This window comes from Octopus sinensis, unplaced genomic scaffold, assembly GCF_006345805.1.
Source record: "Octopus sinensis unplaced genomic scaffold, ASM634580v1 Contig13735, whole genome shotgun sequence".
NCBI lineage: Eukaryota > Metazoa > Mollusca > Cephalopoda > Octopoda > Octopodidae > Octopus > Octopus sinensis.
Genome location: NW_021833036.1, coordinates 60001 through 83001, shown reverse-complemented (window position 1 = coordinate 83001; position 23001 = coordinate 60001). Strand labels below are relative to the sequence as shown.

The 23001-nt window shown below is 42.0% G+C and overlaps 1 protein-coding gene across 1 annotated transcript in view; it reads left to right on the top strand.

The window, feature by feature from the left end:
- Window positions 1-209: 209 nt before the first annotated feature.
- The window catches only part of LOC115229865 (E3 ubiquitin-protein ligase CCNB1IP1-like), a 45818-nt gene continuing 23026 nt past the window's right edge, over window positions 210-23001 (top strand). Inside the window, exons 1-4 of the mRNA XM_036499362.1 lie at window positions 210-237; window positions 4245-4325; window positions 10708-10723; window positions 15033-15092. Coding sequence (XP_036355255.1) covers window positions 4263-4325; window positions 10708-10723; window positions 15033-15092 — 139 coding nt within the window. The 5' untranslated portion in view covers window positions 210-237; window positions 4245-4262. The remainder of the gene's footprint in view (window positions 238-4244; window positions 4326-10707; window positions 10724-15032; window positions 15093-23001) is intronic.

The following is a 23001-nucleotide window of genomic DNA, read 5'->3' as shown; positions in this document are numbered from 1 at the left end:
ACAGACACACAACTTCACTTTTATATATAAAGATTATGGGATGTCATTGCGGTTTCTGTCGCAATAAACTTTCTTTTTTTTTTTAAGGACAATTTAGTTTCCCTATTTTGCGACAGCAAACTTCCCTTTAACCTAGCTCTGTATGAAATGGTACAAAAAAGAAGAAAAGAAGCAAGTACGTCATTCATTGATTTCGCGCCATTTTCTTCTCTTTTCCCTTTAAATCTCATCTCTCAGGTAAGGACAAGATATTTCCTTCCTTTATCATTTTGTAAGCCCTTCCATATCTTACACTTTTGGCCCTTATTGGCATCGTTTTTTAAGGTATGTGTCTCAAACCCAATCTCGTCTTAATCCTTCATATATATATATTTAAAAATATATTAACGACAAGGGCCAGTATTAATACCTTCAGAAAAATTTGATCCCTACTGAAACGTGGACGTTCTATTAGAACAAACTTTACTACGGTAGTTGCTATGAGAGAAACTACCACAGGGGCTTTTTTGGGGTCCAAAATAAACAATCTCTCTCTATATAAAGCTGAAGTTCTCTGTGTGTGTGTATGGCAGGTTCGGTAGCCTTCGTCTAACACTTTCTCCTCCGAGACCCTGCGGCGCAAGTTGACCAAAATTGAGAGTATAATAGAAGGTTTGCTCGTCCTTCCGTTACGGGGACATAAACACACCAGCCTCAGTTGTCAAGCGATGTTGGGGAGACAAACATATACACACACATGCATATATATATATATGGATGGAAGCACTCCGTCGGTTACGACGACGAGGGTTCCGGTTGATCCGAATCAACGGAACAGCCTGCTCGTGAAACTAACGTGTAAGTGGCTGAGCACTCCACAGACACGTGCACCCTTAACGTACTTCTCGGGGATATTCAGCGTGACACAGAGAGTGACAAGGCCGGCCCTTTGAAATACAGGTACAACAGAAACAGGAAGTAAGAGTGAGAGAAAGTTGTGGTGAAAGAGTACAGCAGGGATCACCACCAACCCCTGCCGGAGCCTCATGGAGCTTTAGGTGTTTTCGCTCAATAAACACTCACAACGCCTGGTCTGGGAATCGAAACCGCGAGTCCGCTGCCCTAACCACTGGGCCATTGCGCCTCCATGTATATATATATAAGCTGAAGGTTGGGCCTCTAAGAAGGCCTTTCGCGACACCAAAGCCAAAAGTTTAATACACACACGAAACAATATACATTTAGAAGTAATATTTATATCCACTTAAACGTGGATATTTTATTAGAACAATCTTAGCTACGGTAGTTGCCATGAGAGGAAATCCCTTATTGGCCTTTTGAGTGCAAAATGCAATCTAATATATATTCTCACTAGCCGTATCGCCCGGCGTTGCTCGGGTTTGTTTCGACCCTTTAGAATTGGAACTTTTGAAAAGTAAAACTTTTGCATTATGTATTTTGTTATTCTCTTTAAGTGAACATTTTTCTGGTTGAAATACACCAAAAAATATCGACACAGCAGTCAAAAAATCGTAAAAAATAGGGATTTTCATAGCAAAAAAAGCACCTTTTTTATGTGAATAATTTTTGGTGTTAACATGGTCCGATTTGAATTTTTTCTTCTACGGAAGGAAGAGCAAGCCTTCTTCTATCATACTCTCAATTTTGGTCAACTTGTGCCGCAGGGTCTCTGAGGAGATAGTGTTAGTTGAAGGCTACCAAACCTGCCACACACAGATAACTTCAGCTTTATATATATATATATACTAGCTGTATACCCGGCGTTGCTCGGGTATATTTCGACCCTTTAGAATTAGAACTTTTGAAAAGTAAATATTTTGCATTATGTAGCTTGTTATTCTCTTTAAGTGAACATTTTTCTGGTTGAATTACACCGAAAAATGGCGACACAGCAGTCAAAAAATCGTAAAAAATAGGGATTTTCATAGCAAAAAAAGGACCTTTGTGATGTAGTAATTTTTGGTGTTAACATGGACCGATTTGAATTTTATCTTCTACGGAATGAAGGCAGTGCCACCCTCTTAGTGACGAGCGTGTTACTCAGACTTCAAGAAATGTATTTCAGGAAGATTTTTGTAAACTGTATTTTCTAAATCTGAGGGTGCACCGTTGAATATTGAGGGGCCATCCAGTGCACTCCCTTAGCGATGGGCAAGACTTAAGAACGAACCCGGAGAAATGTCACTAAGTATTTTGTCTGCTGCGCTTACGAGTCTCTCTTTTACTCTTTTACTTGTTTCAGTCATTTGACTGCGGCCATTCTGGAGCACCGCCTTTAATCGAACAACTCGACCCCGGGACTTATTCTTTGTAAGCCCAGTACTTATTCTATCGGTCTCTTTTTGCCGAACCGCTAAGTTACGGGGACGTAAACACACCAGCATCGGTTGTCAAGCTATGCTAGGGGGACAAACACAGACACGCATATATATATATATATATATATATACGACAGGCTTCTTTCAGTTTCCGTCTACCAAATCCACTCACAAAGCATTGGTTGGCCCGGGGCTATAGCAGAAGACACTTGCCCAAGGTGCCACGCTGTGGGACTGAACCCGGAACCATGTGGTTGGTTAGCAAGCTACTTACCACACAGCCACTCCTTAGTCTGTTCGCTAATCATATTATTTTTTTCTAATTTTGACCCAAGGCCAACAATATTGAAACGAGGTGGTTAACTGATAGCATCGATGTCAAATGGTTCTTATTTCATTTGTCTGAAAAAGGAGGAAAGTCGAAGTTAGCCAGCTCTGTCTGGCCCCCGTGTCGGTGGCACGTAAAAGCACCATCCGTTCGTGGCCGTTTGCCAGCTCTGTCTGGCCCCCATGTCGGTGGCACGTAAAAGCACCATCCGTTCGTGGCCGTTTGCCAGCTCTGTCTGGCCCCCGTGTCGGTGGTACATAAAAGCACCATCCGTTCGTGGCCGTTTGCCAGCTCTGTCTGGCCCCCGTGTCGGTGGCACGTAAAAGCACCATCCGTTCATGTCCGCTGCCAGCCTCGCCTGGCCCCCGTGCCGGTGACACGTAAAAGCACCATCCATTCGTGGCCGTTTGCCAGCCTTGTCTGGTCCCCGTGTCAGGTGGCACGTAAAAGCACCATCCGTTCATATCCGTTGCCAGCCTCGCCTGGCCCCCGTGCCGGTGACACGTAAAAGCACCATCCGTTCGTGACCGTTTGCCAGCCTTGTCTGGTCCCCGTGTCGGTGGCACGTAAAAGCACCATCCGTTTGTGGCCGTTTGCCAGCTCTGTCTGGCCCCCGTGTTGGTGGCACGTAAAAGCACCATCCGTTCATGTCCGTTGCCAGCCTCGCCTGGCCCCCGTGCCGGTGACACGTAAAAGCACCATCCGTTCGTGGCCGTTTGCCAGCCTTGTCTGCTCCCCGTGTCGGTGGCACGTAAAAGCACCATCCGTTCGTGTCCATTGCCAGCATCGCCTGGCCCCCGTGCTGGTGGCACGTAAAAGCACCATCCGTTCGTGGCCGTTTGCCAGCTCTGTCTGGCCCCCGTGTCGGTGGCACGTAAAAGCACCATCCGTTTGTGACCGTTTGCCAGCTCTGTCTGGCCCCCGTGTCGGTGACACTTAAAAGCACCATCCGTTCGTGTCCATTGCCAGCATCGCCTGGCCCCCGTGCTGGTGGCACGTAAAAGCACCATCCGTTCGTGGCCCCGGGACTTATTCTTTGTAAGCCCAGTACTTATTCTATCGGCCTCTTTTTGCCGAACCGCTAAGTGACGGGGACATAAACACACCAGCATCGGTTGTCAAGCAATGCTAGGGGGACAACATACATATATATATATATATATATATATATATACGACAGGCTTCTTTCTGTTTCCGTCTACCAAATCCACTCACAAGGCATTGGTCGGCCCGGGGCTATAGCAGAAGACACTTGCCCAAGGTGCTACGCAGTGGGACTGAACCCGGAACCATGTGGTTGGTTAGCAAGCTACCACACAGCCACTCCATATATATATATATATGTGTGTGTCTGTGTTTGTCCCCCCAACATTGCATGACAACCGATGGTGGTGTGTTTACGTCCCCGTAACTTAGCGGTTCGGCAAAAGACACTGATAGAATAAGTACTAGGCTTACAAAGAATTAGTCCTGGGGTCGATTTGCTCAACTAAAGGCAGTGCTCCAGCATGGACACAGTCAAATGACACAGTCAAATGACTGAAACAAGTAAAAGAGTAAAGAGTTGACATAATTTTTTATATTTTCTTCCTATGTAGTTTCTTTTTGTTGAAAAAATGGATGGAGATCTTGTCTGCAATTTTAAGAAATGCCGGAAGAGTTTGAATAAGCTTGCATGGGTGAGTATCGGAGGATTTTACCAAATTTCTTAAGATGGTGAAAAAGCTAAAAATAAAATGCAAAAACTAAATTCTTGAAATGAAGCTTTTAGATTATTGTTGTTGTTGTTGTTTAGTTCCATTTTGGCCCTGGATGAAGACCCTGCTGTCTTTTGGTATACCCATGGTGGGCTTAACCCTTTCATTACTGTATTTATTTTGAGATGTTCTGTTTCTTTCAATTACTTTAAATATAACAAAGAATTTAGTAAAATAACTTCGTTATCATTAAGCTAGTGTTAGGAACATAAATTGTGACTAAGGTTTGGTGGAAGATTTTAATTCAAAACTTATGAAAACAAGACATTTGTACTACAAAGCCAGAGCTGGTTTCAGCCGGGTTGGTATCAAAAGGGTTAAGAATTGTTTCTCTATTATATATTTAACCCTTTTGTTACCATATTTCTGTTGAGATGCTCTGTGTTTCTTTCAATTAATTTAAATATAACAAAGAATTTAGTAAAATAACTTAGTTATCATTCAGCTAGTATTAATAACATAAATTGTGACTAAGGTTTGGTGGAAGATTTTAATTCAAAACTTATGGAAACAAGACATTTGTACTACAGAACCGGAGGCGGTTTCACCTGGGTTAGTATCAAAAGGGCTGAGAATTGTTTCTCTATTAGATATTTTAACCCTTTTGTTACCATATTTCTGTTGAGATGCTCTGTATTTCTTTCAATTAATTTTAAACATAGCAAAGAATTTAGTAAAATAACTTAGTTATCATTAAGCTAGTGTTAGGAACATAAACTGTGACTAAGATTTGGTGGAAGATTTGAATTCAAAACTTATGAAAACAAAACATTTGTACTCAGAGCCAGAACCGGTTTCACCTGGGTTGCTATCGAAAGGGTTAAAATTGTTTCTCTATTATATATTTTAACCCTTTCGTTACCTTATTTCTGTTGAGATGTTCTGTGTTTGTTTCAATTTATTTTAAATATAACAAAGAATTTAGTAAAATAACTTAGTTATCATTAAGTTAGTATTAATAACATAAATTGTGACTAAGGTTTGGTGGAAGATTTGAATTCAAAACTTATGAAAACAAGACATTTGTACTACAGAGCCAGAGCTGGTTTCAGCCGGGTTAGTATCAAAAGGGCTGAGAATTGTTTCTCTATTATATATTTTAACCCTTTTGTTACCATATTTCTGTTGAGATGCTCTGTGTTTCTTTCAATTATTTTAAATATAACAAAGAATTATTAAAATAATGTAGTCATCATTAAGCTAGTGTTAGGAACATAAATTGTGACTAAGGTTTGGTGGAAGATTTTAATTCAAAACTTATGAAAACAAAACATTTGTACTACAGACCCAGAGCTGGTTTTAGCCGGGTTGGTATCAAAAAGGGTAAACGGTGATAATGAGAGTTACTGTATATGCTGGCATATAAACTTGGTCCCAGATTTTAATCTAGAAAAAGTTACCTTGGCATAATGGCTAGTTCTGCATGAATTGTTCTTGAGAATCTTTTTTTAAAATCCAAAGTCAATGACTTGGTAATCCATCTTATATACTCTTTACTCTTTACTCTTTTACTTGTTTCAGTCATTTGACTGCGGCCATGCTGGAGCACCGCCTTTAGTCGAGCAAATCGACCCCGGGACTTATTCTTTGTAAGCCCAGTACTTATTCTATCGGTCTCTTTTGCCGAACTGCCATGTGACGGGGTCGTAAACACACCAGCATCGGTTGTCAAGCAATGCTAGGGAGACAAACACAGACACACAAGCACATACACATACATATATATATATATATATATATATACGACAGGCTTCTTTCAGTTTCCGTGTACCAAATCCACTTACAAGGCATTGGTCGGCCCGGGGCTATAGCAGAAGACACTTGCCCAAGATGCCACGCAGTGGGACTGAACCAGAACCATGTGGTTGGTTAGCAAGCTACTTACCACACATAAGAAAATCATTAATCAACCGATTGGATTAACGAGAATGCTACTGCCCAGAAGATTGCAAGTACCAGCAAAAATGCTTTTTAATGTTTTGAAGTCAAATACAAAATTATTAAAAAACAAACAATAAAAAACAACCATTTCACTATAACTCTTTTCTCTCTCTTTTACTTGTTTGAGTCATTTGACTGCAGCCATGCTGGAGCACCACCTTTACTCAAGCAAATCGACCCCAGGGCTTATTCTTTGTAAGCCTAGTACTTATTCTATCGGTCTCTTTTGCCGAACCTCTAAGTTACGGGGACGTAAACACACCAGCATCAGTTGTCAAGCGATGTTGGGGGGACAAAAACAGACACACAAACACACACACACACACACATATATATATATACATACATATATATATATATACGACGGGCTTCTTTCAGTTTCTGTCTATCAAATCCACTCACAAGGCTTTGGTCGGTCCGAGGCTATAGTAGAAGACACTTGCCCAAGGTGCCACGCTATGGGACTGAACCCGGAACCATGTGGTTTGTAAGCAAGCTACTTACCACACAGCCATTCATGTGCACCTCATGATTTCTGAAGATTTCGTTGAAGTTTGTTCACATTTCTTAATCTGAAATCGGTATCTTGTTCCTATGCAATTCCTTTGGTTTTTATGCTATTTGTATTAAAAAGTAACACTTTTGGCCTTTAAAACTCACCTTGCCCTGTACTCCGAGTCAGCTTATATGCCAGCATATGCGGTAAATTAGTGTTAATATATTTATTGTAGGCAGTGAGGGCGCGTGGCTTAGTGGTTAGGGCATTCGGCTCATGATCGTAAGGTTGTGAGTTCGATTCCCGGCGACGCGTTGTGTCCTTGAGCAAGACACTTTATTTCACGTTGCTCCAGTCCACTCAGCTGGCAAAAATGAGTTGTACTTGTACTTCAAAGGGTCAGCCTTGTCACTCTCTGTGTCACGCTGATTATCCCCGAGAACTACGTTAAGGGTACACGTGTCTGTGGAATGCTCAGCCATTTGCACGTTAATTTCACGAGCAAGCTGTTCCGTTGATCGTATCAGCTGGGACCCTCGTCGTCGTAACCGGCGGAGTCTTTAAGATTTATTGTAGGGACTATTAAACAGTTAATTAAAATTAACCCTGCGAGAGTCAAGTCTGTTGGTTCGAGGAGCACAACTGTTCAACTCCATTCCGGTACATGTCAGAAATCTATCAGGATGCAGTGTGGAATCATTCAAATTGCAGCTGGATAGATACTTAAGCACCATTAGAGATGTAGTGAGTGTGTGCGATTTGAATATAGATGCACCTACCTTCTCTTCGTGGTGACGGAGATCCTCCAGAGATGGCTGGTCCTTCCTCACAGCCCTACCCGAACACTAACAATAGCACTTGCTAGCCCCAAACCGTTTAGCGACTTCCTCGCACGTCTTGTCGCCAGCACGACGCACGTTGGAAAGGTCAACTTCCGCCCCCTGCGCGCGCTTGACGGCTGACCCCCTTCCGCTTGCCCCAGCTTCCTGTCAACGCACCCCGCTTGCCCCAGCTTCCGGTCAACGCACCCCGCTTGCCCCAGCTTCCGGCTGCTGACGTCATCCCACAAGAGATGAACCCCATCTCCCAGGATATACACAACGAGCACAAACTGACTCAAACTCGCTCCTACACATGTCAAAATTAAACAGAGAATACAACCTGGCAACCACGCCAGACTCTGAGGGTGGAGTCTTCGACTTGGCCTGAGCATGGACTCAAACTCAAATGAAATGAAATGAAATGTGGTGAGACAGACATCTGGGAAATGCAAGCACATGACCACCCTGCATGGCAAACTTCACCAATAGAGGGGTCACCTCCTGCAAGCAAAACAGGTTTGCAGGAGAATAAAGGAAATGTGAACTATGCAAGTCTAGGGTCAACTCCTTGCCTTCAGTTCCAGCCATGCCAGACCTGTGGCAGAGTCTTCTCAGCATGCATTGGATTGATTGGTCACAACTGGATGCACCACACCCTGTCTTCTTCACCTATGTGATGTCCTAGGTCAGTGGTTTTCAACCAGGGTTCTGCGGAACCTTAGGGTTCTGCCAGTACAGTGCAGGGTTTCTGCAAAAAGTTACAAAACTGCTGAAATCGGCAGTAATTTTTAATTCTCCTGTGCAGATATGTGTGCATAAGACTATTAAATTATTGCACAGGGGTTCCTCAAGCCAGTGGAATGTTTCCTTGGGGTTCCGCTCCAGCAAAAAGTTTGAAAAGCACTGTCCTAGGTTATCACCGACAGTGATGGATGAACTAATAATAATAATAGTAATAGAATAATCATCATCATTGTCATTTAACGTCCGCTTTCCATGCTGGCATGGGTTGGACGATTTGAATGAGGGCTGGCGAACCAGATGGCTGCACCAGGCTCCAATCTTGATCTGGCAGAGTTTCTACAGCTGGATGCCCTTCCTAGCGCCAACCACTCCAAGAAGGTATCGGGTGCTTCTACGTGCCACCGGCACGAGGGCCAGTGAAGCGGTACTGGCAACAACCTCACTCGAATCTTTTACATATGTCACCGGCACGTGCCAGCAAGGCGATGCTGGTAACGATCACGCTCGAATGGTGTCTTTTCCGTGCCACCGGCACGGAGGCCAGATAGCTGCTCTGGCAATGATCATGTTCGGATGGTGCTCTTAGTATCCTACTAGCACGGGGTTCGAGTGCCAGTAAGGCGACATTAAAAATTATCTAGAAGTAATCATGTGGTGAGATAGACAGTTAAGTTAGTGTTACTATATAACCAAGGTGTCACTTATAAAGCATTGGTGTTGGTTCTTCTGCCACGTAAAAAGTGCTGGTGCCACGTAAAAGGTGGTGGTGCCACGTAAAAGGTGGTGGTGCCATGTAAAAGGTGGTGGTGCCACGTAAAAAGCACTGGTGCTGGTACCACGTAAAAGGTGGTGGTACCACGTAAAAGGTGGTGGTGCCACGTAAAAAGCACTGGTGCTGGTACCACGTAAAAGGTGGTGGTACCACGTAAAAGGTGGTGGTGCCACGTAAAAGGTGGTGGTACCACGTAAAAAGCACTGGTGCTGGTACCACGTAAAAGGTGGTGGTACCACGTAAAAGGTGGTGGTGCCACGTAAAAGGTGGTGGTGCCACGTAAAAGGTGGTGGTGCCACGTAAAAAGCACTGGTGCTGGTACCACGTAAAAGGTGGTGGTACCACGTAAAAGGTGGTGGTGCCACGTAAAAGGTGGTGGTGCCACGTAAAAGTGGTGGTGCCACGTAAAAGCACTGGTGCTGGTACCCCACGTAAAAGGTGGTGGTACCACGTAAAAGGTGGTGTGCCACGTAAAAAGCACTGGTGCTGGTACCACGTAAAAGGTGGTGGTACCACTAAAGGTGGTGGTGCCACGTAAAAACACTGGTGCTGGTACCACGTAAAAGGTGGTGGTGCCACGTAAAAGGTGGTGGTGCCACGTAAAAGGTGGTGGTGCCACGTAAAAGGTGGTGGTGCCACGTAAAAGGTGGTGGTGCCACGTAAAAGGTGGTGGTACCATGTAAAAGGTGGTGGTGCCACGTAAAAGGTGGTGGTACCATGTAAAAGGTGGTGGTGCCACGTAAAAGGTGGTGGTACCATGTAAAAGGTGGTGGTGCCACGTAAAAGGTGGTGGTGCCACGTAAAAGGTGGTGGTGCCACGTAAAAAGCACTGGTGCTGGTACCATGTAAAAGATGGTGGTGCCACGTAAAAAGCACTGGTGCTGGTACCACGTAAAAGGTGGTGGTACCATGTAAAAGGTGGTGGTGCCACGTAAAAGGTGCTGGGACCACGTAAAAGGTGGTGGTACCATGTAAAAGGTGGTGGTGCTGGTACCACGTAAAAGGTGGTGGTACCACGTAAAAAGCACTGGTTGTTGTGACCCATAAAAAGCGCTGGTGCCACGTAGAAATTACTGGTGTCACATAAGAAGTGCTGGTGCCACGTAAAAGGCACTCAGTACATTTTGTAAAGTGGTTGGCATTTGGAAAAGCATCCAGTTGAAGAAACCAAGCCAAAACAGCCGGGTGTGGCCCCTGGCCTTGCTAGTTCCCCGTCAAGCAGTCTAACCCCATGCCACCATGAAAAACAGACATTAAATGGTGATGATGATGATGATGGATGATGATGATGATAAAGAGTTTTTAAAAGCTGTCTAGAAGTATTTATGTCGTTCGGCAGATAATTAAGCTAGTGTTAATATATTTAGTGTAGTAGAGGGTGCTTCAAAGTTAACGAGATAGTTCTATTAATGCTCACTGAAAAAGTAAGTTAAAGATAGTATCTAAGAAAGCGAGTTCTTGGTGTATTTTTGCTTATAAAAATAATTAATGTTTATCTAACGAGGTTTTTTTCTTTTCTCTTAATTTCAGGTCACTTCTTGTTCACGTATCTTTTATCTGCGGGATTCCAGTCGAAAGACAAATAATGTCTCATTGTTTTTGAAAATTATTTCTTATTTCTTTAGAATTCTTACCTTGTGTTGCTTCAGTTCCTCAACCCCTGGGAGTCGCAGTACCGATGCCCTCATAAGATGCCGTCTTGGGTTATATTTAAGCTTCGTCTCGCCCTCCCCCTCTGCGAGTCTGTCTCACCAGAGTGGCTTTCTTCCTCCTTCCTTCCTTCCTGCCATCCTTCCTTCCTCTTTCTTCTCCCTTCTTTTTCCTTCTATATCTTTACAGCGAGCAGCAGCCAGGATCCCACCCCCCCATCCACTGCCCCCTCCCCATCCTCTGCCCCCTCCTCCTCCTCCACAGTCCCTCCTACCCCCCACCGTCTTTCATTTCCTCCTTTCTCTCTTTTCGTTCTTTCCTCTCCCCTCTCCCCCTTTCCTTTTATCTTTCTTTCCTTTTCTCATACCTCCTCTTTTCCGTTTTCTCTTTCCTTCTCCTTCCTTCCTTCCTTCCTTCCTTCCTTCCTCTTTCTTCATTTTTCCTTCTTGTAGTTCTTTCACCTCCTCGTCAACTGTAATAAAAAAAAACTAACTTATGTTCCAAGACATTCCAGCCATGGCCATTTCGTTTGTTTAGGGGGTTCTGTCTGGGACTACCCTTGTCTAATGTGTTTTATCATTATCATTATTTGTGACAATATGCGATCTGAGGGAAAATTGGCCACTGTTTCTAGCAGGTCAAATGACCACATAGCTGTCTGTATTCACTTGTAAATATAAATATTAAGTTTTTGGCCCAAGGTCAACCCAGACAGAGTGCTCATTTAAACACACATATTCCAGATCACCCTCTCATTTTTCTTTCTGGTACAGCTTGTCTTGGACTACATTATACAATGTGTCCTTTCTTCTGTAAAACAATCAGGGGTAGCTGTGTGGTAAGTAGCTTGCTAACCAGCCACATGGTTCTGGGTTCAGCCCCACTGCGTGGCATCTTGGGCAAGTGTCTTCTGCTATAGCCCCGAGCCGACCAATGCCTTGTGAGTGGATTTGGTAGACGGAAACTGAAAGAAGCCTGTCGTATATATGTATATATATATATATGTATGTGTGTGTGTTTGTGTGTCTGTGGTTTGTCCCCCTAGCATTGCTTGACAACGGAGCTGGTGTGTTTACGTCCCCGTCACTTAGTGGTTCAGCAAAAGAGACTGATAGAATAAGTACTGGGCTTACAAAGAATAAGTCCCGGGGTCGATTTGCTCGACTAAAGGCGGTGCTCCAGCATGGCCGCAGTCAAATGACTGAAACAAGTAAAAGAGTAAAAGAGAGAGTATGATTTAAGGGAGAACTTAGAAAAATAAAGTGTCCTGGGGTCAATTAATTCAACTAAAAATAAAATTCTTCCTTAGGGTGCTCTGTCGGGCGTCTTTTAAGTCAATATGTAGTTTTTAAGCATCTGACCCCGAAGGGAAAATCTGCAAACAGACCCCTGACTTGTTTTGAAGAATTTGTTGCAGTTGGTTCCTCCAGAGTCATATTCCAATGATATTCTCTTTTACTCTTTACTCTTTTACTTGTTTCAGTCATGTGACTGCGGCCATGCTGGAGCACCACCTTTAGTCGAGCAACTCGACCCCGGGACTTATTCTTTGTAAGCCCAGTACTTATTCTATCAGTCTCTTTTGCTGAACCACTAAGTGACGGGGACGTAAACACACCAGCATCGGTTGTCAAGCAATGCTAGGGGGACAAACACAGACACACAAACACACACACATACATATTATATATATATACATATATACGACAGGCTTCTTTCAGTTTCCGTCTACCAAATCCCTCACAAGGCATTGGTCAGCTCGGGGCTATAGCAGAAGACACTTGCCCAAGGCCACGCTGTGGGGCTGAACCCGGAACCATGTGGCTAGTTAGCAAGCTACTTACCACACATATATATATATATATTATATCATAATATATATATATTATATATTATTATATATATATATATATATATTATATAATATTATATATATATATATCACATATTATATCACACACACACCACCTATATATATACATATATATACCACACATATATATATATATATATATAATATATATAACATACACACACACTAATTATACACACACACATTATATATACATATATACGATGGGCTTCTTTCAGTTTCCATTTACTCACAATGCTTTGGTCGGCCCGAGGCTATAGTAGAAGACACTTGCCCAAGGTGTCACGCAGTGGGACTGAACCCGGAACCATGTAGTTGGTAAGCAAGCTACTTACCACACAGCCACTCCTGCGCCTAATGATGATTATATTCGTCGCTAAAAATCATGTAAAAAAAATTATTGAAAACAATTGCAGTAATGAAATCATAGGGATCCAAAATTTCAGGATTGCGGGTCTGGATTCGCCCTGGAATGTTTTTAATTTACTCACCGTCAGCCTGATTGCAAAATGGTTTGATATGTTGGGCTACGGCCTCTAGGAGTAAAGTTGAAAAAGTGTGATACGCTGACATTCACGCACATAATATATATATATATATATATATATATTTATATATATATAAGTTGGAATGGCTGTGTGGTTAGTAGCTTGCTTACGAACCACATAGTTCCGGGTTCAGTCCCACTGCGTGGAACCTTGGGCAAGTGCCTTCCCCTATAGCCTCGGCAAAAGAGACGAAGAATAAGTACTAGGCTTACATCGACCCCAGTGCGTACTGGTACTTAATTTATCGACCCCGAAAGGAGGAAAGCAAAGTTGACATCGTGGAATTTGGAACTCACACGTAACGGCAGAAGAAATCACAGCTACGCATTTCGCCCGGCGGCTAACGCTTCTGCCAGCTCACCGCCTTATGTATGTATGTGTGTGTGTATGTGTTTGCGTGTCTGTGTTTGTCCCCCCAACATCGCTTGACAACCGATGCTGGTGTGTTTACGTCCCCGTAATTTAGCAGTTTGGCAAAAGAGACCGGTAGAATAAGTACTAGGCTTCCAAAGAATAAGTCCTGGGGTCGATTTGCCTGACTAAATGTGGTGCTCCAGCATGGCCACAGTCAAACGACTGAAACAAGAGTAAAAGAATATATTTATATGTATATATATGTATTAAAGAAAGCAAAAAAAAAAACAAAACAAAAATAGGTGTTCAGTAAGTTGCTTCAGTATGCTGACCACAGGAATTTCTTTCTGAGAAAGTTGTACATCATCTCCCTCTCTCTCTCTCATTATTACTCCCATTGCCATCATCAACTCTAAATTTCTTTTTCTCCTCTTTCTCTCTCTCTTTGCCACTGCCCTCACCCTCTCTATGCTTACTATTACTCTCACCCCAACATGAGCAATAGTAGAAGTGTCATTGAATAGTGAGAGAGGGGTTCAAAGTGTGACACACTGACACACACAAATTAGTTTTCGCATTTATTATATTAGATATAGGTGCAGGTGTAGCTGTGTGGTAAGAAGCTTGCTTCACAACCAAATGGTTCCGGGTTCAGTCTCACTACATGGCACCTTGGGCAAGTGTCTTCTACTATAGTCTCGCTCCAACGAAAGCCTTGTGAATTAATTTGGTGGACAGAAACTGAAAGAAGCCCATTGTATATATGTATAGGAGTGGCTGTATGGTAAGTAGCTTGCTTACCAACCACATGGTTCCGGGTTCAGTCCCACTGCGTGGCACCTTGGGCAAGTGTCTTCTGTTTATCCCTTGGGCCACCAATACCTTTGAGTGGATTTGGTGACGGAAACTGAAAGAAGCCAGTCGTATATATGTATATATATATATATATATATATATATATTAATATATATATATATATGTTTGTCCCCCTAGCATTGCTTGACAACCGATGCTGGTGTGTTTACGTCCCCGTCACTTAGCGGTTTGGCAAAAGAGACCGATAGAATAAGTACTGGGCTTTCAAAGAATAAGCCCCGGGGTCGATTTGCTCGACTAAAGGCGGTGCTCCAGCATGGCCGCAGTCAAATGACTGAAACAAGTAAAAGAGTAAAAAGAGTAATATATATATATATGTGTGTGTGTCTGTTTGTCCCAACTACCACCACTGTTTGACAACCAGTGTTGGTCTGCTTACATCTCCATAACTTAGCGGTTCGGCAAAAGAAACTGATGGAATAAGTATTGAGCTTAAAAAAAAAAAAAAATAAAGATATCCACTAATTGCTCTCTTATTTGATTTTACGATAATCCTGAACAAATCCGTCAATAGCTTTCTTGATTAGTTTAATATTCCTGAACATGTCTGCCAGATATTTTCTGTGAAGAAGATGGTTCCAGAGAATTTAACAAGGCCTATTCCTGTCCTGCTTGTAAGTAATTTACTATTTATCCTTTAGTTTACATGGGTGGTCAGTCCAGCAAAAGTTAAAAAAAAAAAAAATTGCCCAGACTCCGTTGTGTATGGAGATCGATATATTTATGTTTGTGTGTGTGTGTGTGTGGTGTGTATATATATATATATATATATATATATATTATATTTTATAAATGTATATATATGTATATGTATATATGTATATATACTATGTATATATATACATATATGTGTATATATATATTATATATATATATATTTATATATATATATTTATATAATATGTATATATATATTATATATATATGTATATATATATGTAATATATATGTATATATATATGTATATATATAGTATATATTATGTAATATATGTTATATATATGTATTGTATATATAATATATGATATATATGTATATGTATATGTAAGAAACAACTTCCGTCACTTTCCAGGGGGAAAAACTAGAAGTAGTTGATAGCTTCCGTTATCTAGGTGACCAAGTCAGTAGTGGGGGTGGGTGCGCTGAAAGTGTAACTGCTAGAATAAGAATAGCCTGGGCAAAGTTTAGGAGCTCTTACCTCTGCTGGTGACTAAAGGCCTCTCGCTCAGAGTAAAAGGCAGACTGTATGATGCGTGTGTACGAACAGCCATGCTACATGGCAGCGAAACATGGGCTGTGACTGCTGAGGACATGCGTAAGCTCGTGAGGAATGAAGCCAGTATGCTCCGATGGATGTGTAATGTCAGTGTACATACTCGACAGAGCGTTAGCACCTTGAGAGAAATGTTGTACCTAAGAAGCATCAGTTGTTGGTGTGCAAGAGAGACGATTGCGCTGGTATGGTCATGTGGCGAGAATGGATGAAGATAGGTGTGTGAGAAAGTGCCAATCCCTAGCAGTTGAGGGAACCCGTGGAAGAGGTAGACCCAGGAAAACCTGGGACGAGGTTGTGAAGCACGACCTTCGAACTTTAGGCCTCACTGAGGAAATGACCAGAGACCGAGACCTTTGGAAATATTCTGTACGTGAGAAGACCAGGCAGGACAAGTGAGCCCCGCCCACTTATGAATGCCTTTCCTCCCTTGGACACAAAGACCGGTTGAGGCAAGCGAAGTCGATATAGAACCTCATCCGACGACAGACACCCATCCAACCCCCCATGCTTGCGAAGACATGTTGGGGCAAGCGAAATCGAAATCGAAATCGAAACCGAATTGAACCAGCCAGGATCCCTGGCCTGGTGGTACGTAAAAAGCACTATCCGACTCGGGGCCGTGGCACGTAAAATACTCCAATGCGACCGTACGACAGGCACCCATGCCAACCCCCTTGCTTGTGAAGACATGTTGGGGCAAGCGAAATCGAATCGAATTGAACCAGCCAGGATCCCTGGTCTGGTGGTACGTAAAAAGCACTATCCGACTCGTGGCCGTGGCACGTAAATACTCCAATGCGACCGTACGACAGGCACCCTTGCCAACCCCCTTTGCTTGTGAAGACATGTTGGGGCAAGCGAAATCGAAATCGAATTGAACCAGCCAGGATCCCTGGTCTGGTGGTACGTAAAAAGCACATCCGACTCGTGGCCGATGCCAGCACCGCCTCGACTGGCTTCCGTGCCGGTGGCACATAAAATACACCAATCTGACCGTGGCCGTTGCCAGCGCCGCCTGGCACCTGTGCAGGTGGCACGTAAAAAGCACCCACTACACTCACGGAGTGGTTGGCGTTAGGAAGGCATCAGCTGTAGAAACATGCCAAATTAGACTGGAGCCTGGTGCAGCCTTCTGGCTTCCCAGAACCCCCGGTCGAACCGTCCAACCCATGCTAGCATGGAGAACGGACGTTTAAACGACGATGATGATGATGATGATATGTATATATATATGTATATGTGTATATATATGTATATGTATATATAATATGTTATGATTGTATATGTATATATATATGTATATAATATGTATATATATATGTATATGTATATATATAGTATATATATATGTTTATATATGTATATGATATATATATGTATATTATACAATATGTATATATATATATATATAGATCTATATACTAATTATATATATATATATATATATATATATGTATTATATAACATATATGTATATATTATATATATATGTATATATATATATATATTATGTAATTGTATATATATATGTATCTGTATACATATATCTATATATATATATGTATATTATACATATATGTATATATATTATATATAGATATATATATATCTGTATATATATACATATATGTATATATATATATATATTGTATATATATATATATATATATCTGATATAATATATATATATATGTATATATACATATATGTTATATATATATATATAGTATTATATATATATATATTATGTATATATATATATATATATTGTATTATATACATATATGATTATATATAGATATATATATAATATATATATATATATACATATATGTATATATTATATATACATATATGTATCTAATATATATATATATATATTATACATAATGTATATATATAATACATATATGTATATATATATATATATACATATATGTATATATATCTTATATATATATATACATATATGTATATATATATTATACATATGTATATATATATATATATTACATATATGTATATATATATATATAATATATGTATATATATATTATATATATATATATTACCTATATGTATATATAATATATACATATATGTATATATATATATACATATATGTATATATATTTATACATATATGTATATCCCATACCTATATGTATATATCTATATCATATATGTATATATATATATACATATATGTATATATATATATACATATATGTATATATACCTATACATTATGTATATATTATATACATATATGTATATATACATATACAGATATGTATATATAATATATACATATATGTTATCTATCTTTCTCCATATATGTATATATACATATCCATTAATGATCTATAATATATACATATAGTATATATATTTATATATTTATATATATATCATCATCATTTAACGTCCACTTTCCATGCTAGCATGGGTTGGACGATTTGACTGAGGTCTGGCGAACCAAACTCCAATCTAATCTGGCAGAGTTTCTCCAGCTTGATGCCCTTCGTAACGCCAACCACTCCGAGAGTGTAGTGGGTGCTTTTACGTGCCACCAGTATTAGTGCCAGTCAGGCAGTACTGGCAATGGCCACGCTCAGTGGTGCTTTTTATGTGCCACCTGCACAGGAGCAGTCGAGCGTCACTGGCAACGACCTCGCTGGAATGTTTTTTCACGTGTCACCAGCACAAGTGCTGGTAAGGCAACGCAGGTAACGATCACGCTTGAATGGTGTTTTTAACGTGTCATCGGCACGGAGGCCAGCTTGTTGCTCTGGCAACGATCTCGTTTGTATGGTACTCTTAGTTGAGTGGGTATAGAAATAAATGTTAGACAGATCAACATATAAATTTTTTGACCCCTTTAACCCTCTGCATTATTTGTATTCTGTGTAAGTTGGACCTTTTCGTATGTACACATGCATATATTTTTTATATATAACTAGCAGTATCGCCCGGCGTTGCTCGGGTTTGTAAGGGAAATAACCATATAAGCATTTTTAGAGAGTTATAGCCAAAAAATAGCAAAAAAAATGCATTAAAAATGGAAAAAAAATGATGGTAATTTCTTTTTTAAATCGTTGACTCATCGTAGACATTTTTAGAGAGTTACTTCCCTTATATAATAGCGAAAAAATGCATTAAAATGGAAAAAAATGATGGTAAATTTTTTTTAAATCGTAGACGCGCGCTAATACCCAGAAGGGCTCGATATGAATCACGACTATAAGATACCCGGTTTTGGTTAAACTGCACCGCAAAATGTGTGAGTAGTTAGGAATCTAAATCGTAGGAGACAGACACACAACTTCACTTTTATATATAAAGACTAGCAGTATTGCCAGGCGTTACTCGGGCTTGTAAGGGAAATAACTATATAAGCATTTTTAGAGAGTTACTTCCCTTATATAATAGCAAAAAAATGCATTAAAATGGAAAAGAATGATGGTAAATTTTTTTTAAATCGTAGACTCATCGTAGACGCGTGCTAATACCCAGAAGGGCTCGATATGAATCACGACTATAAGATACCTGGTTTTGGTTAAACTGCACTGCAAAATGTGGGAGTAGTTAGGAATCTAAATCGTAGGAGACAGACAGACACACAACTTCACTTTTATATATAAATATGTATTAATGCAGGAAAACTTTTTACATTGATGTTGCTAATACCATAAATAAAGCTTCTCTGTCCTAGGAGTACGGAAAACACTCAGCGAGAATCAGAATAAAAATTTGAAGAAGGGAAGAAATATTAATAATAATCATCATCATCATCATCATCATCATCATCGTCGTTTAACGTCCGCTTTCCATGCTAGCATGGGTTGGACGGTTCAACTGGGGTCTGGGGAGCCCGAAGGCTGCACCAGGCCAGTCAGATCTGGCAGTGTTTCTACAGCTGGATGCCCTTCCTAACGCCAACCACTCCGAGTGTAGTGGGTGATTTTATGTGCCACTGACACAGGTGCCGACGAAGCTGGGGAACGGCCACGCTCGGATGGTGTTTTTTATGTGCCACCGACACAGGTGCCAGACGAGGCTGGCAGACGGCCACGCTCGGATGGTGTTTTTTATGTGCCACCGACACAGGTGCCAGACGAGGCTGGCGAACGGCCATGCTCAGATGGTGTTTTTTATGTGCCACCGACACAGGTGCCAGACGAGGCTGGCAGACGGCCACGCTCAGATGGTGTTTTTTATGTGCCACCGACGCAAGGTGCCAGACGAGGCTGGAGAACGGCCACGATCGGATGGTGATGTGTTTTTTATGTGCCACCGACACAGGTGCCAGACGAGGCTGGCAGACGGCCACGCTCAGATGGTGTTTTTTTATGTGCCACCGACGCAGGTGCCAGACGAGGCTGGAGAACGGCCACGATCGGATGGTGTTTTTTATGTGCCACCGACACAGGTGCCAGACGAGGCTGACGAATGGCCACGATTGGATGGTGTTTTTTATGTGCCACCGACACAGGTGCCAGACGAGGTTGGCAGACGGCCATGCTCGGATGGTGTTTTTTATGTGCCATCGACACAGGTGCCAGACGAGGCTGGCAGACGGCCACGCTCGGATGGTGTTTTTTATGTGCCACCGACACAGGTGCCAAACGAGGCTGGCAGACGGCCACGCTCGGATAGTGTTTTTTATGTGCCACCGACACAGGTGCCAGACGAGTCTGGCAGACGGCCACGCTCGGATGGTGTTTTTTATGTGCCACTGTCACAGGTGCCAGACGAGGCTGGCGAACGGCCACGATCGGATGGTGTTTGTTACGTGCCCACAGCACGGAGGCCAGTCGATGCGGTACTGGCTACGGCCACATTCGGATGGTTTTCTTATAATGATAATAATGGTTTCAAATTTTGGCACAGGGCCAGCAGTTTCAGGAGAGGTGTTAAATTGATTTCAAATTCCTCTTAAGTTGACTTTGCTTTTCATCCTTTTGCGGGAGTCAATGAAATAAGGGCCAAATTGAGATTCGGGGTTGTTATTTTTTTGAAATTTCTGTGTATAGTCCTTTATGGATAATAAATAAACCCAGAGTTGATGTAATGGACTGCCACCCCCTCCAAAATATTAGGCCTTCATCATCATCATCATCATCATCATCGTTTAACGTCCGTTCTCCATGCTAGCAAGGGTTGGACGGTTCGACCGGGGATCTGGGAAGCCAGAAGGCTGCACCAGGCTCCAGTCTTATCTGGCAGTGTTTCTACAGCTGGATGCCCTTCCTAACGCCAACCACTCCGTGAGTGTAGTAGGTGCTTTTTACGTGCCACCTGCACAGGTGCCAGGCGAGGCTAGCAACGGCCACGGTTGGATTGGTGTATTTTATGTGCCACCGGCACGTAAGCCAGTCGAGGCGGCGCTGGCATCGGCCACGAGTCGGATAGTGCTTTTTACGTACCACCAGACCAGGGATCCTGGCTGGTTCAATTCGATTTCGATTTCGCTTGCCCCAACATGTCTTCGCAAGCAAAGGGGGTTGGCACGGGTGCTTGTCGTACGGTCGGATCTTCCTACCAATAACTAAGCAGAACTGGTAGCATGTTGTACGGTATTTTCCTCTGGCACTTTGTGTTGAATTCAAATCTTCTGAGGCCAAATTTACCTTTTTAGTCCTTCTGGAGTCAGCAAAATAAAATACCAGTCATATCTTAGTGTTTATGCCATCCACTAAGTCCTTTCACAAATTTCTGCTTTTGTGCATAAAATTAGAAAATATTGACTTGAGATTGGTCTTATTCCTGGTAGAATTTACCTGGGTTATGGGTTACCACCTGTAACCTGAGGTATCCACATGATTTCAAAAAGCCTTCAAGTGCTCAAAACCCTTGTGTTGATCTTTCTTGTTCTTAAGAAGCAAACTTTCTGTAGAATCTCTGCAGGACATTCCAATTATTATTAGAGAAGACCGTAAGCTGGCGGAAGCAGGTCAGACAAAATGCTTAGCGGCGCTTTGTTCCGAGTTCAAACGCGACCAAGGTTGACTTTGTCTTTCATCCTTTAGGGGTTGAGCACTGGGGTTGATGTAATCAACTCCCTCTCACAAAATTAGTGGCCTTGTGCTGAAATTTGAAACAATTCTTTTTATTGTGTGATTGTTACCAGTGTTGCCTCACTGGCACTGACTCCTGTGCAGGTGGCACATAAAAAACACCATTTCGAGCGTGGCCGTTGCCAGTACCACCAGACTGGCCCTTGTGCCGATGGCATGTAAAAAGCACTCACTACACTCTCGGAGTGGTTGGCATTAGGAAGGGCATCCAGCTGTAGAAACTCTGCCAGATCAGATTGGAGCCTTGTTGCAGCCATCTGGTTCGCCAGACCTCAGTCAAAGCGTCCAACCCATGCCAGCATGGAAAGCAGACATTAAATGATGATGATGATGATATATATATATATATATGTGTGTGTGTGTGGCACGTAAAAAGCATCCACTACATTCTCAGAGCGGTTGGCATTAGGAAGGGCATCCAGCTGTAGAAACTCTGCCAGATCAAGATTGGAGCCTGGTGCAGCCATCTGGTTCGCCAATCCTCAGTCAAATCGTCCAACACATGCCAGCATGGAAAGCAGACATTAGATGATGATGATGATGATGATATATATATATATATAAATGAGTATTGGGCCTCATTGAGGCTATGACCAAGAGCTTTGGTATTATGTTGTGTTTCAGAGGAAGACCCATCAAGCCAAGCAAAATCGCAATTGTGGCAGATACTGGTGTCACACTAATTGGCACCCATGCCGGGGGTACGTAAACACATTCCGGTGTCATGCAAATGGCACCCGTGCCACTGGCATATAAAAGTACCCATTACACTCATGGAGTGGTTGGCGTTAGGAAGGGCATCCAGCTGTAGAAACACTGCCAGATCAGATTGGAGCCTGGTTGCAGCCATCTGGTTCGCCAGTCCTCAGTCAAATTGTCCAACCCATGCTAGCATGGAAAGCGGGCGTTAATGATAAGGTAACGATGATGATAGGTAACGAGCTGGCAGAATCATTAACAGGTGAGACAAAATGCTTGGTAGCATTTCATTCATCTTTATGTTCTGAGTTCAAATCCTGCTGAGGTCGACATCGTTGTTCATCCTTTTGGTTGATAAAGTACCAGCTGGGCAATGGGGTTGATATAATCAATTTAACCCCTCTCCAGAAACTGCTCACCTTGTGCAAAATTTGAAACCATTATTATTATTACCATCCGAATGTGGCT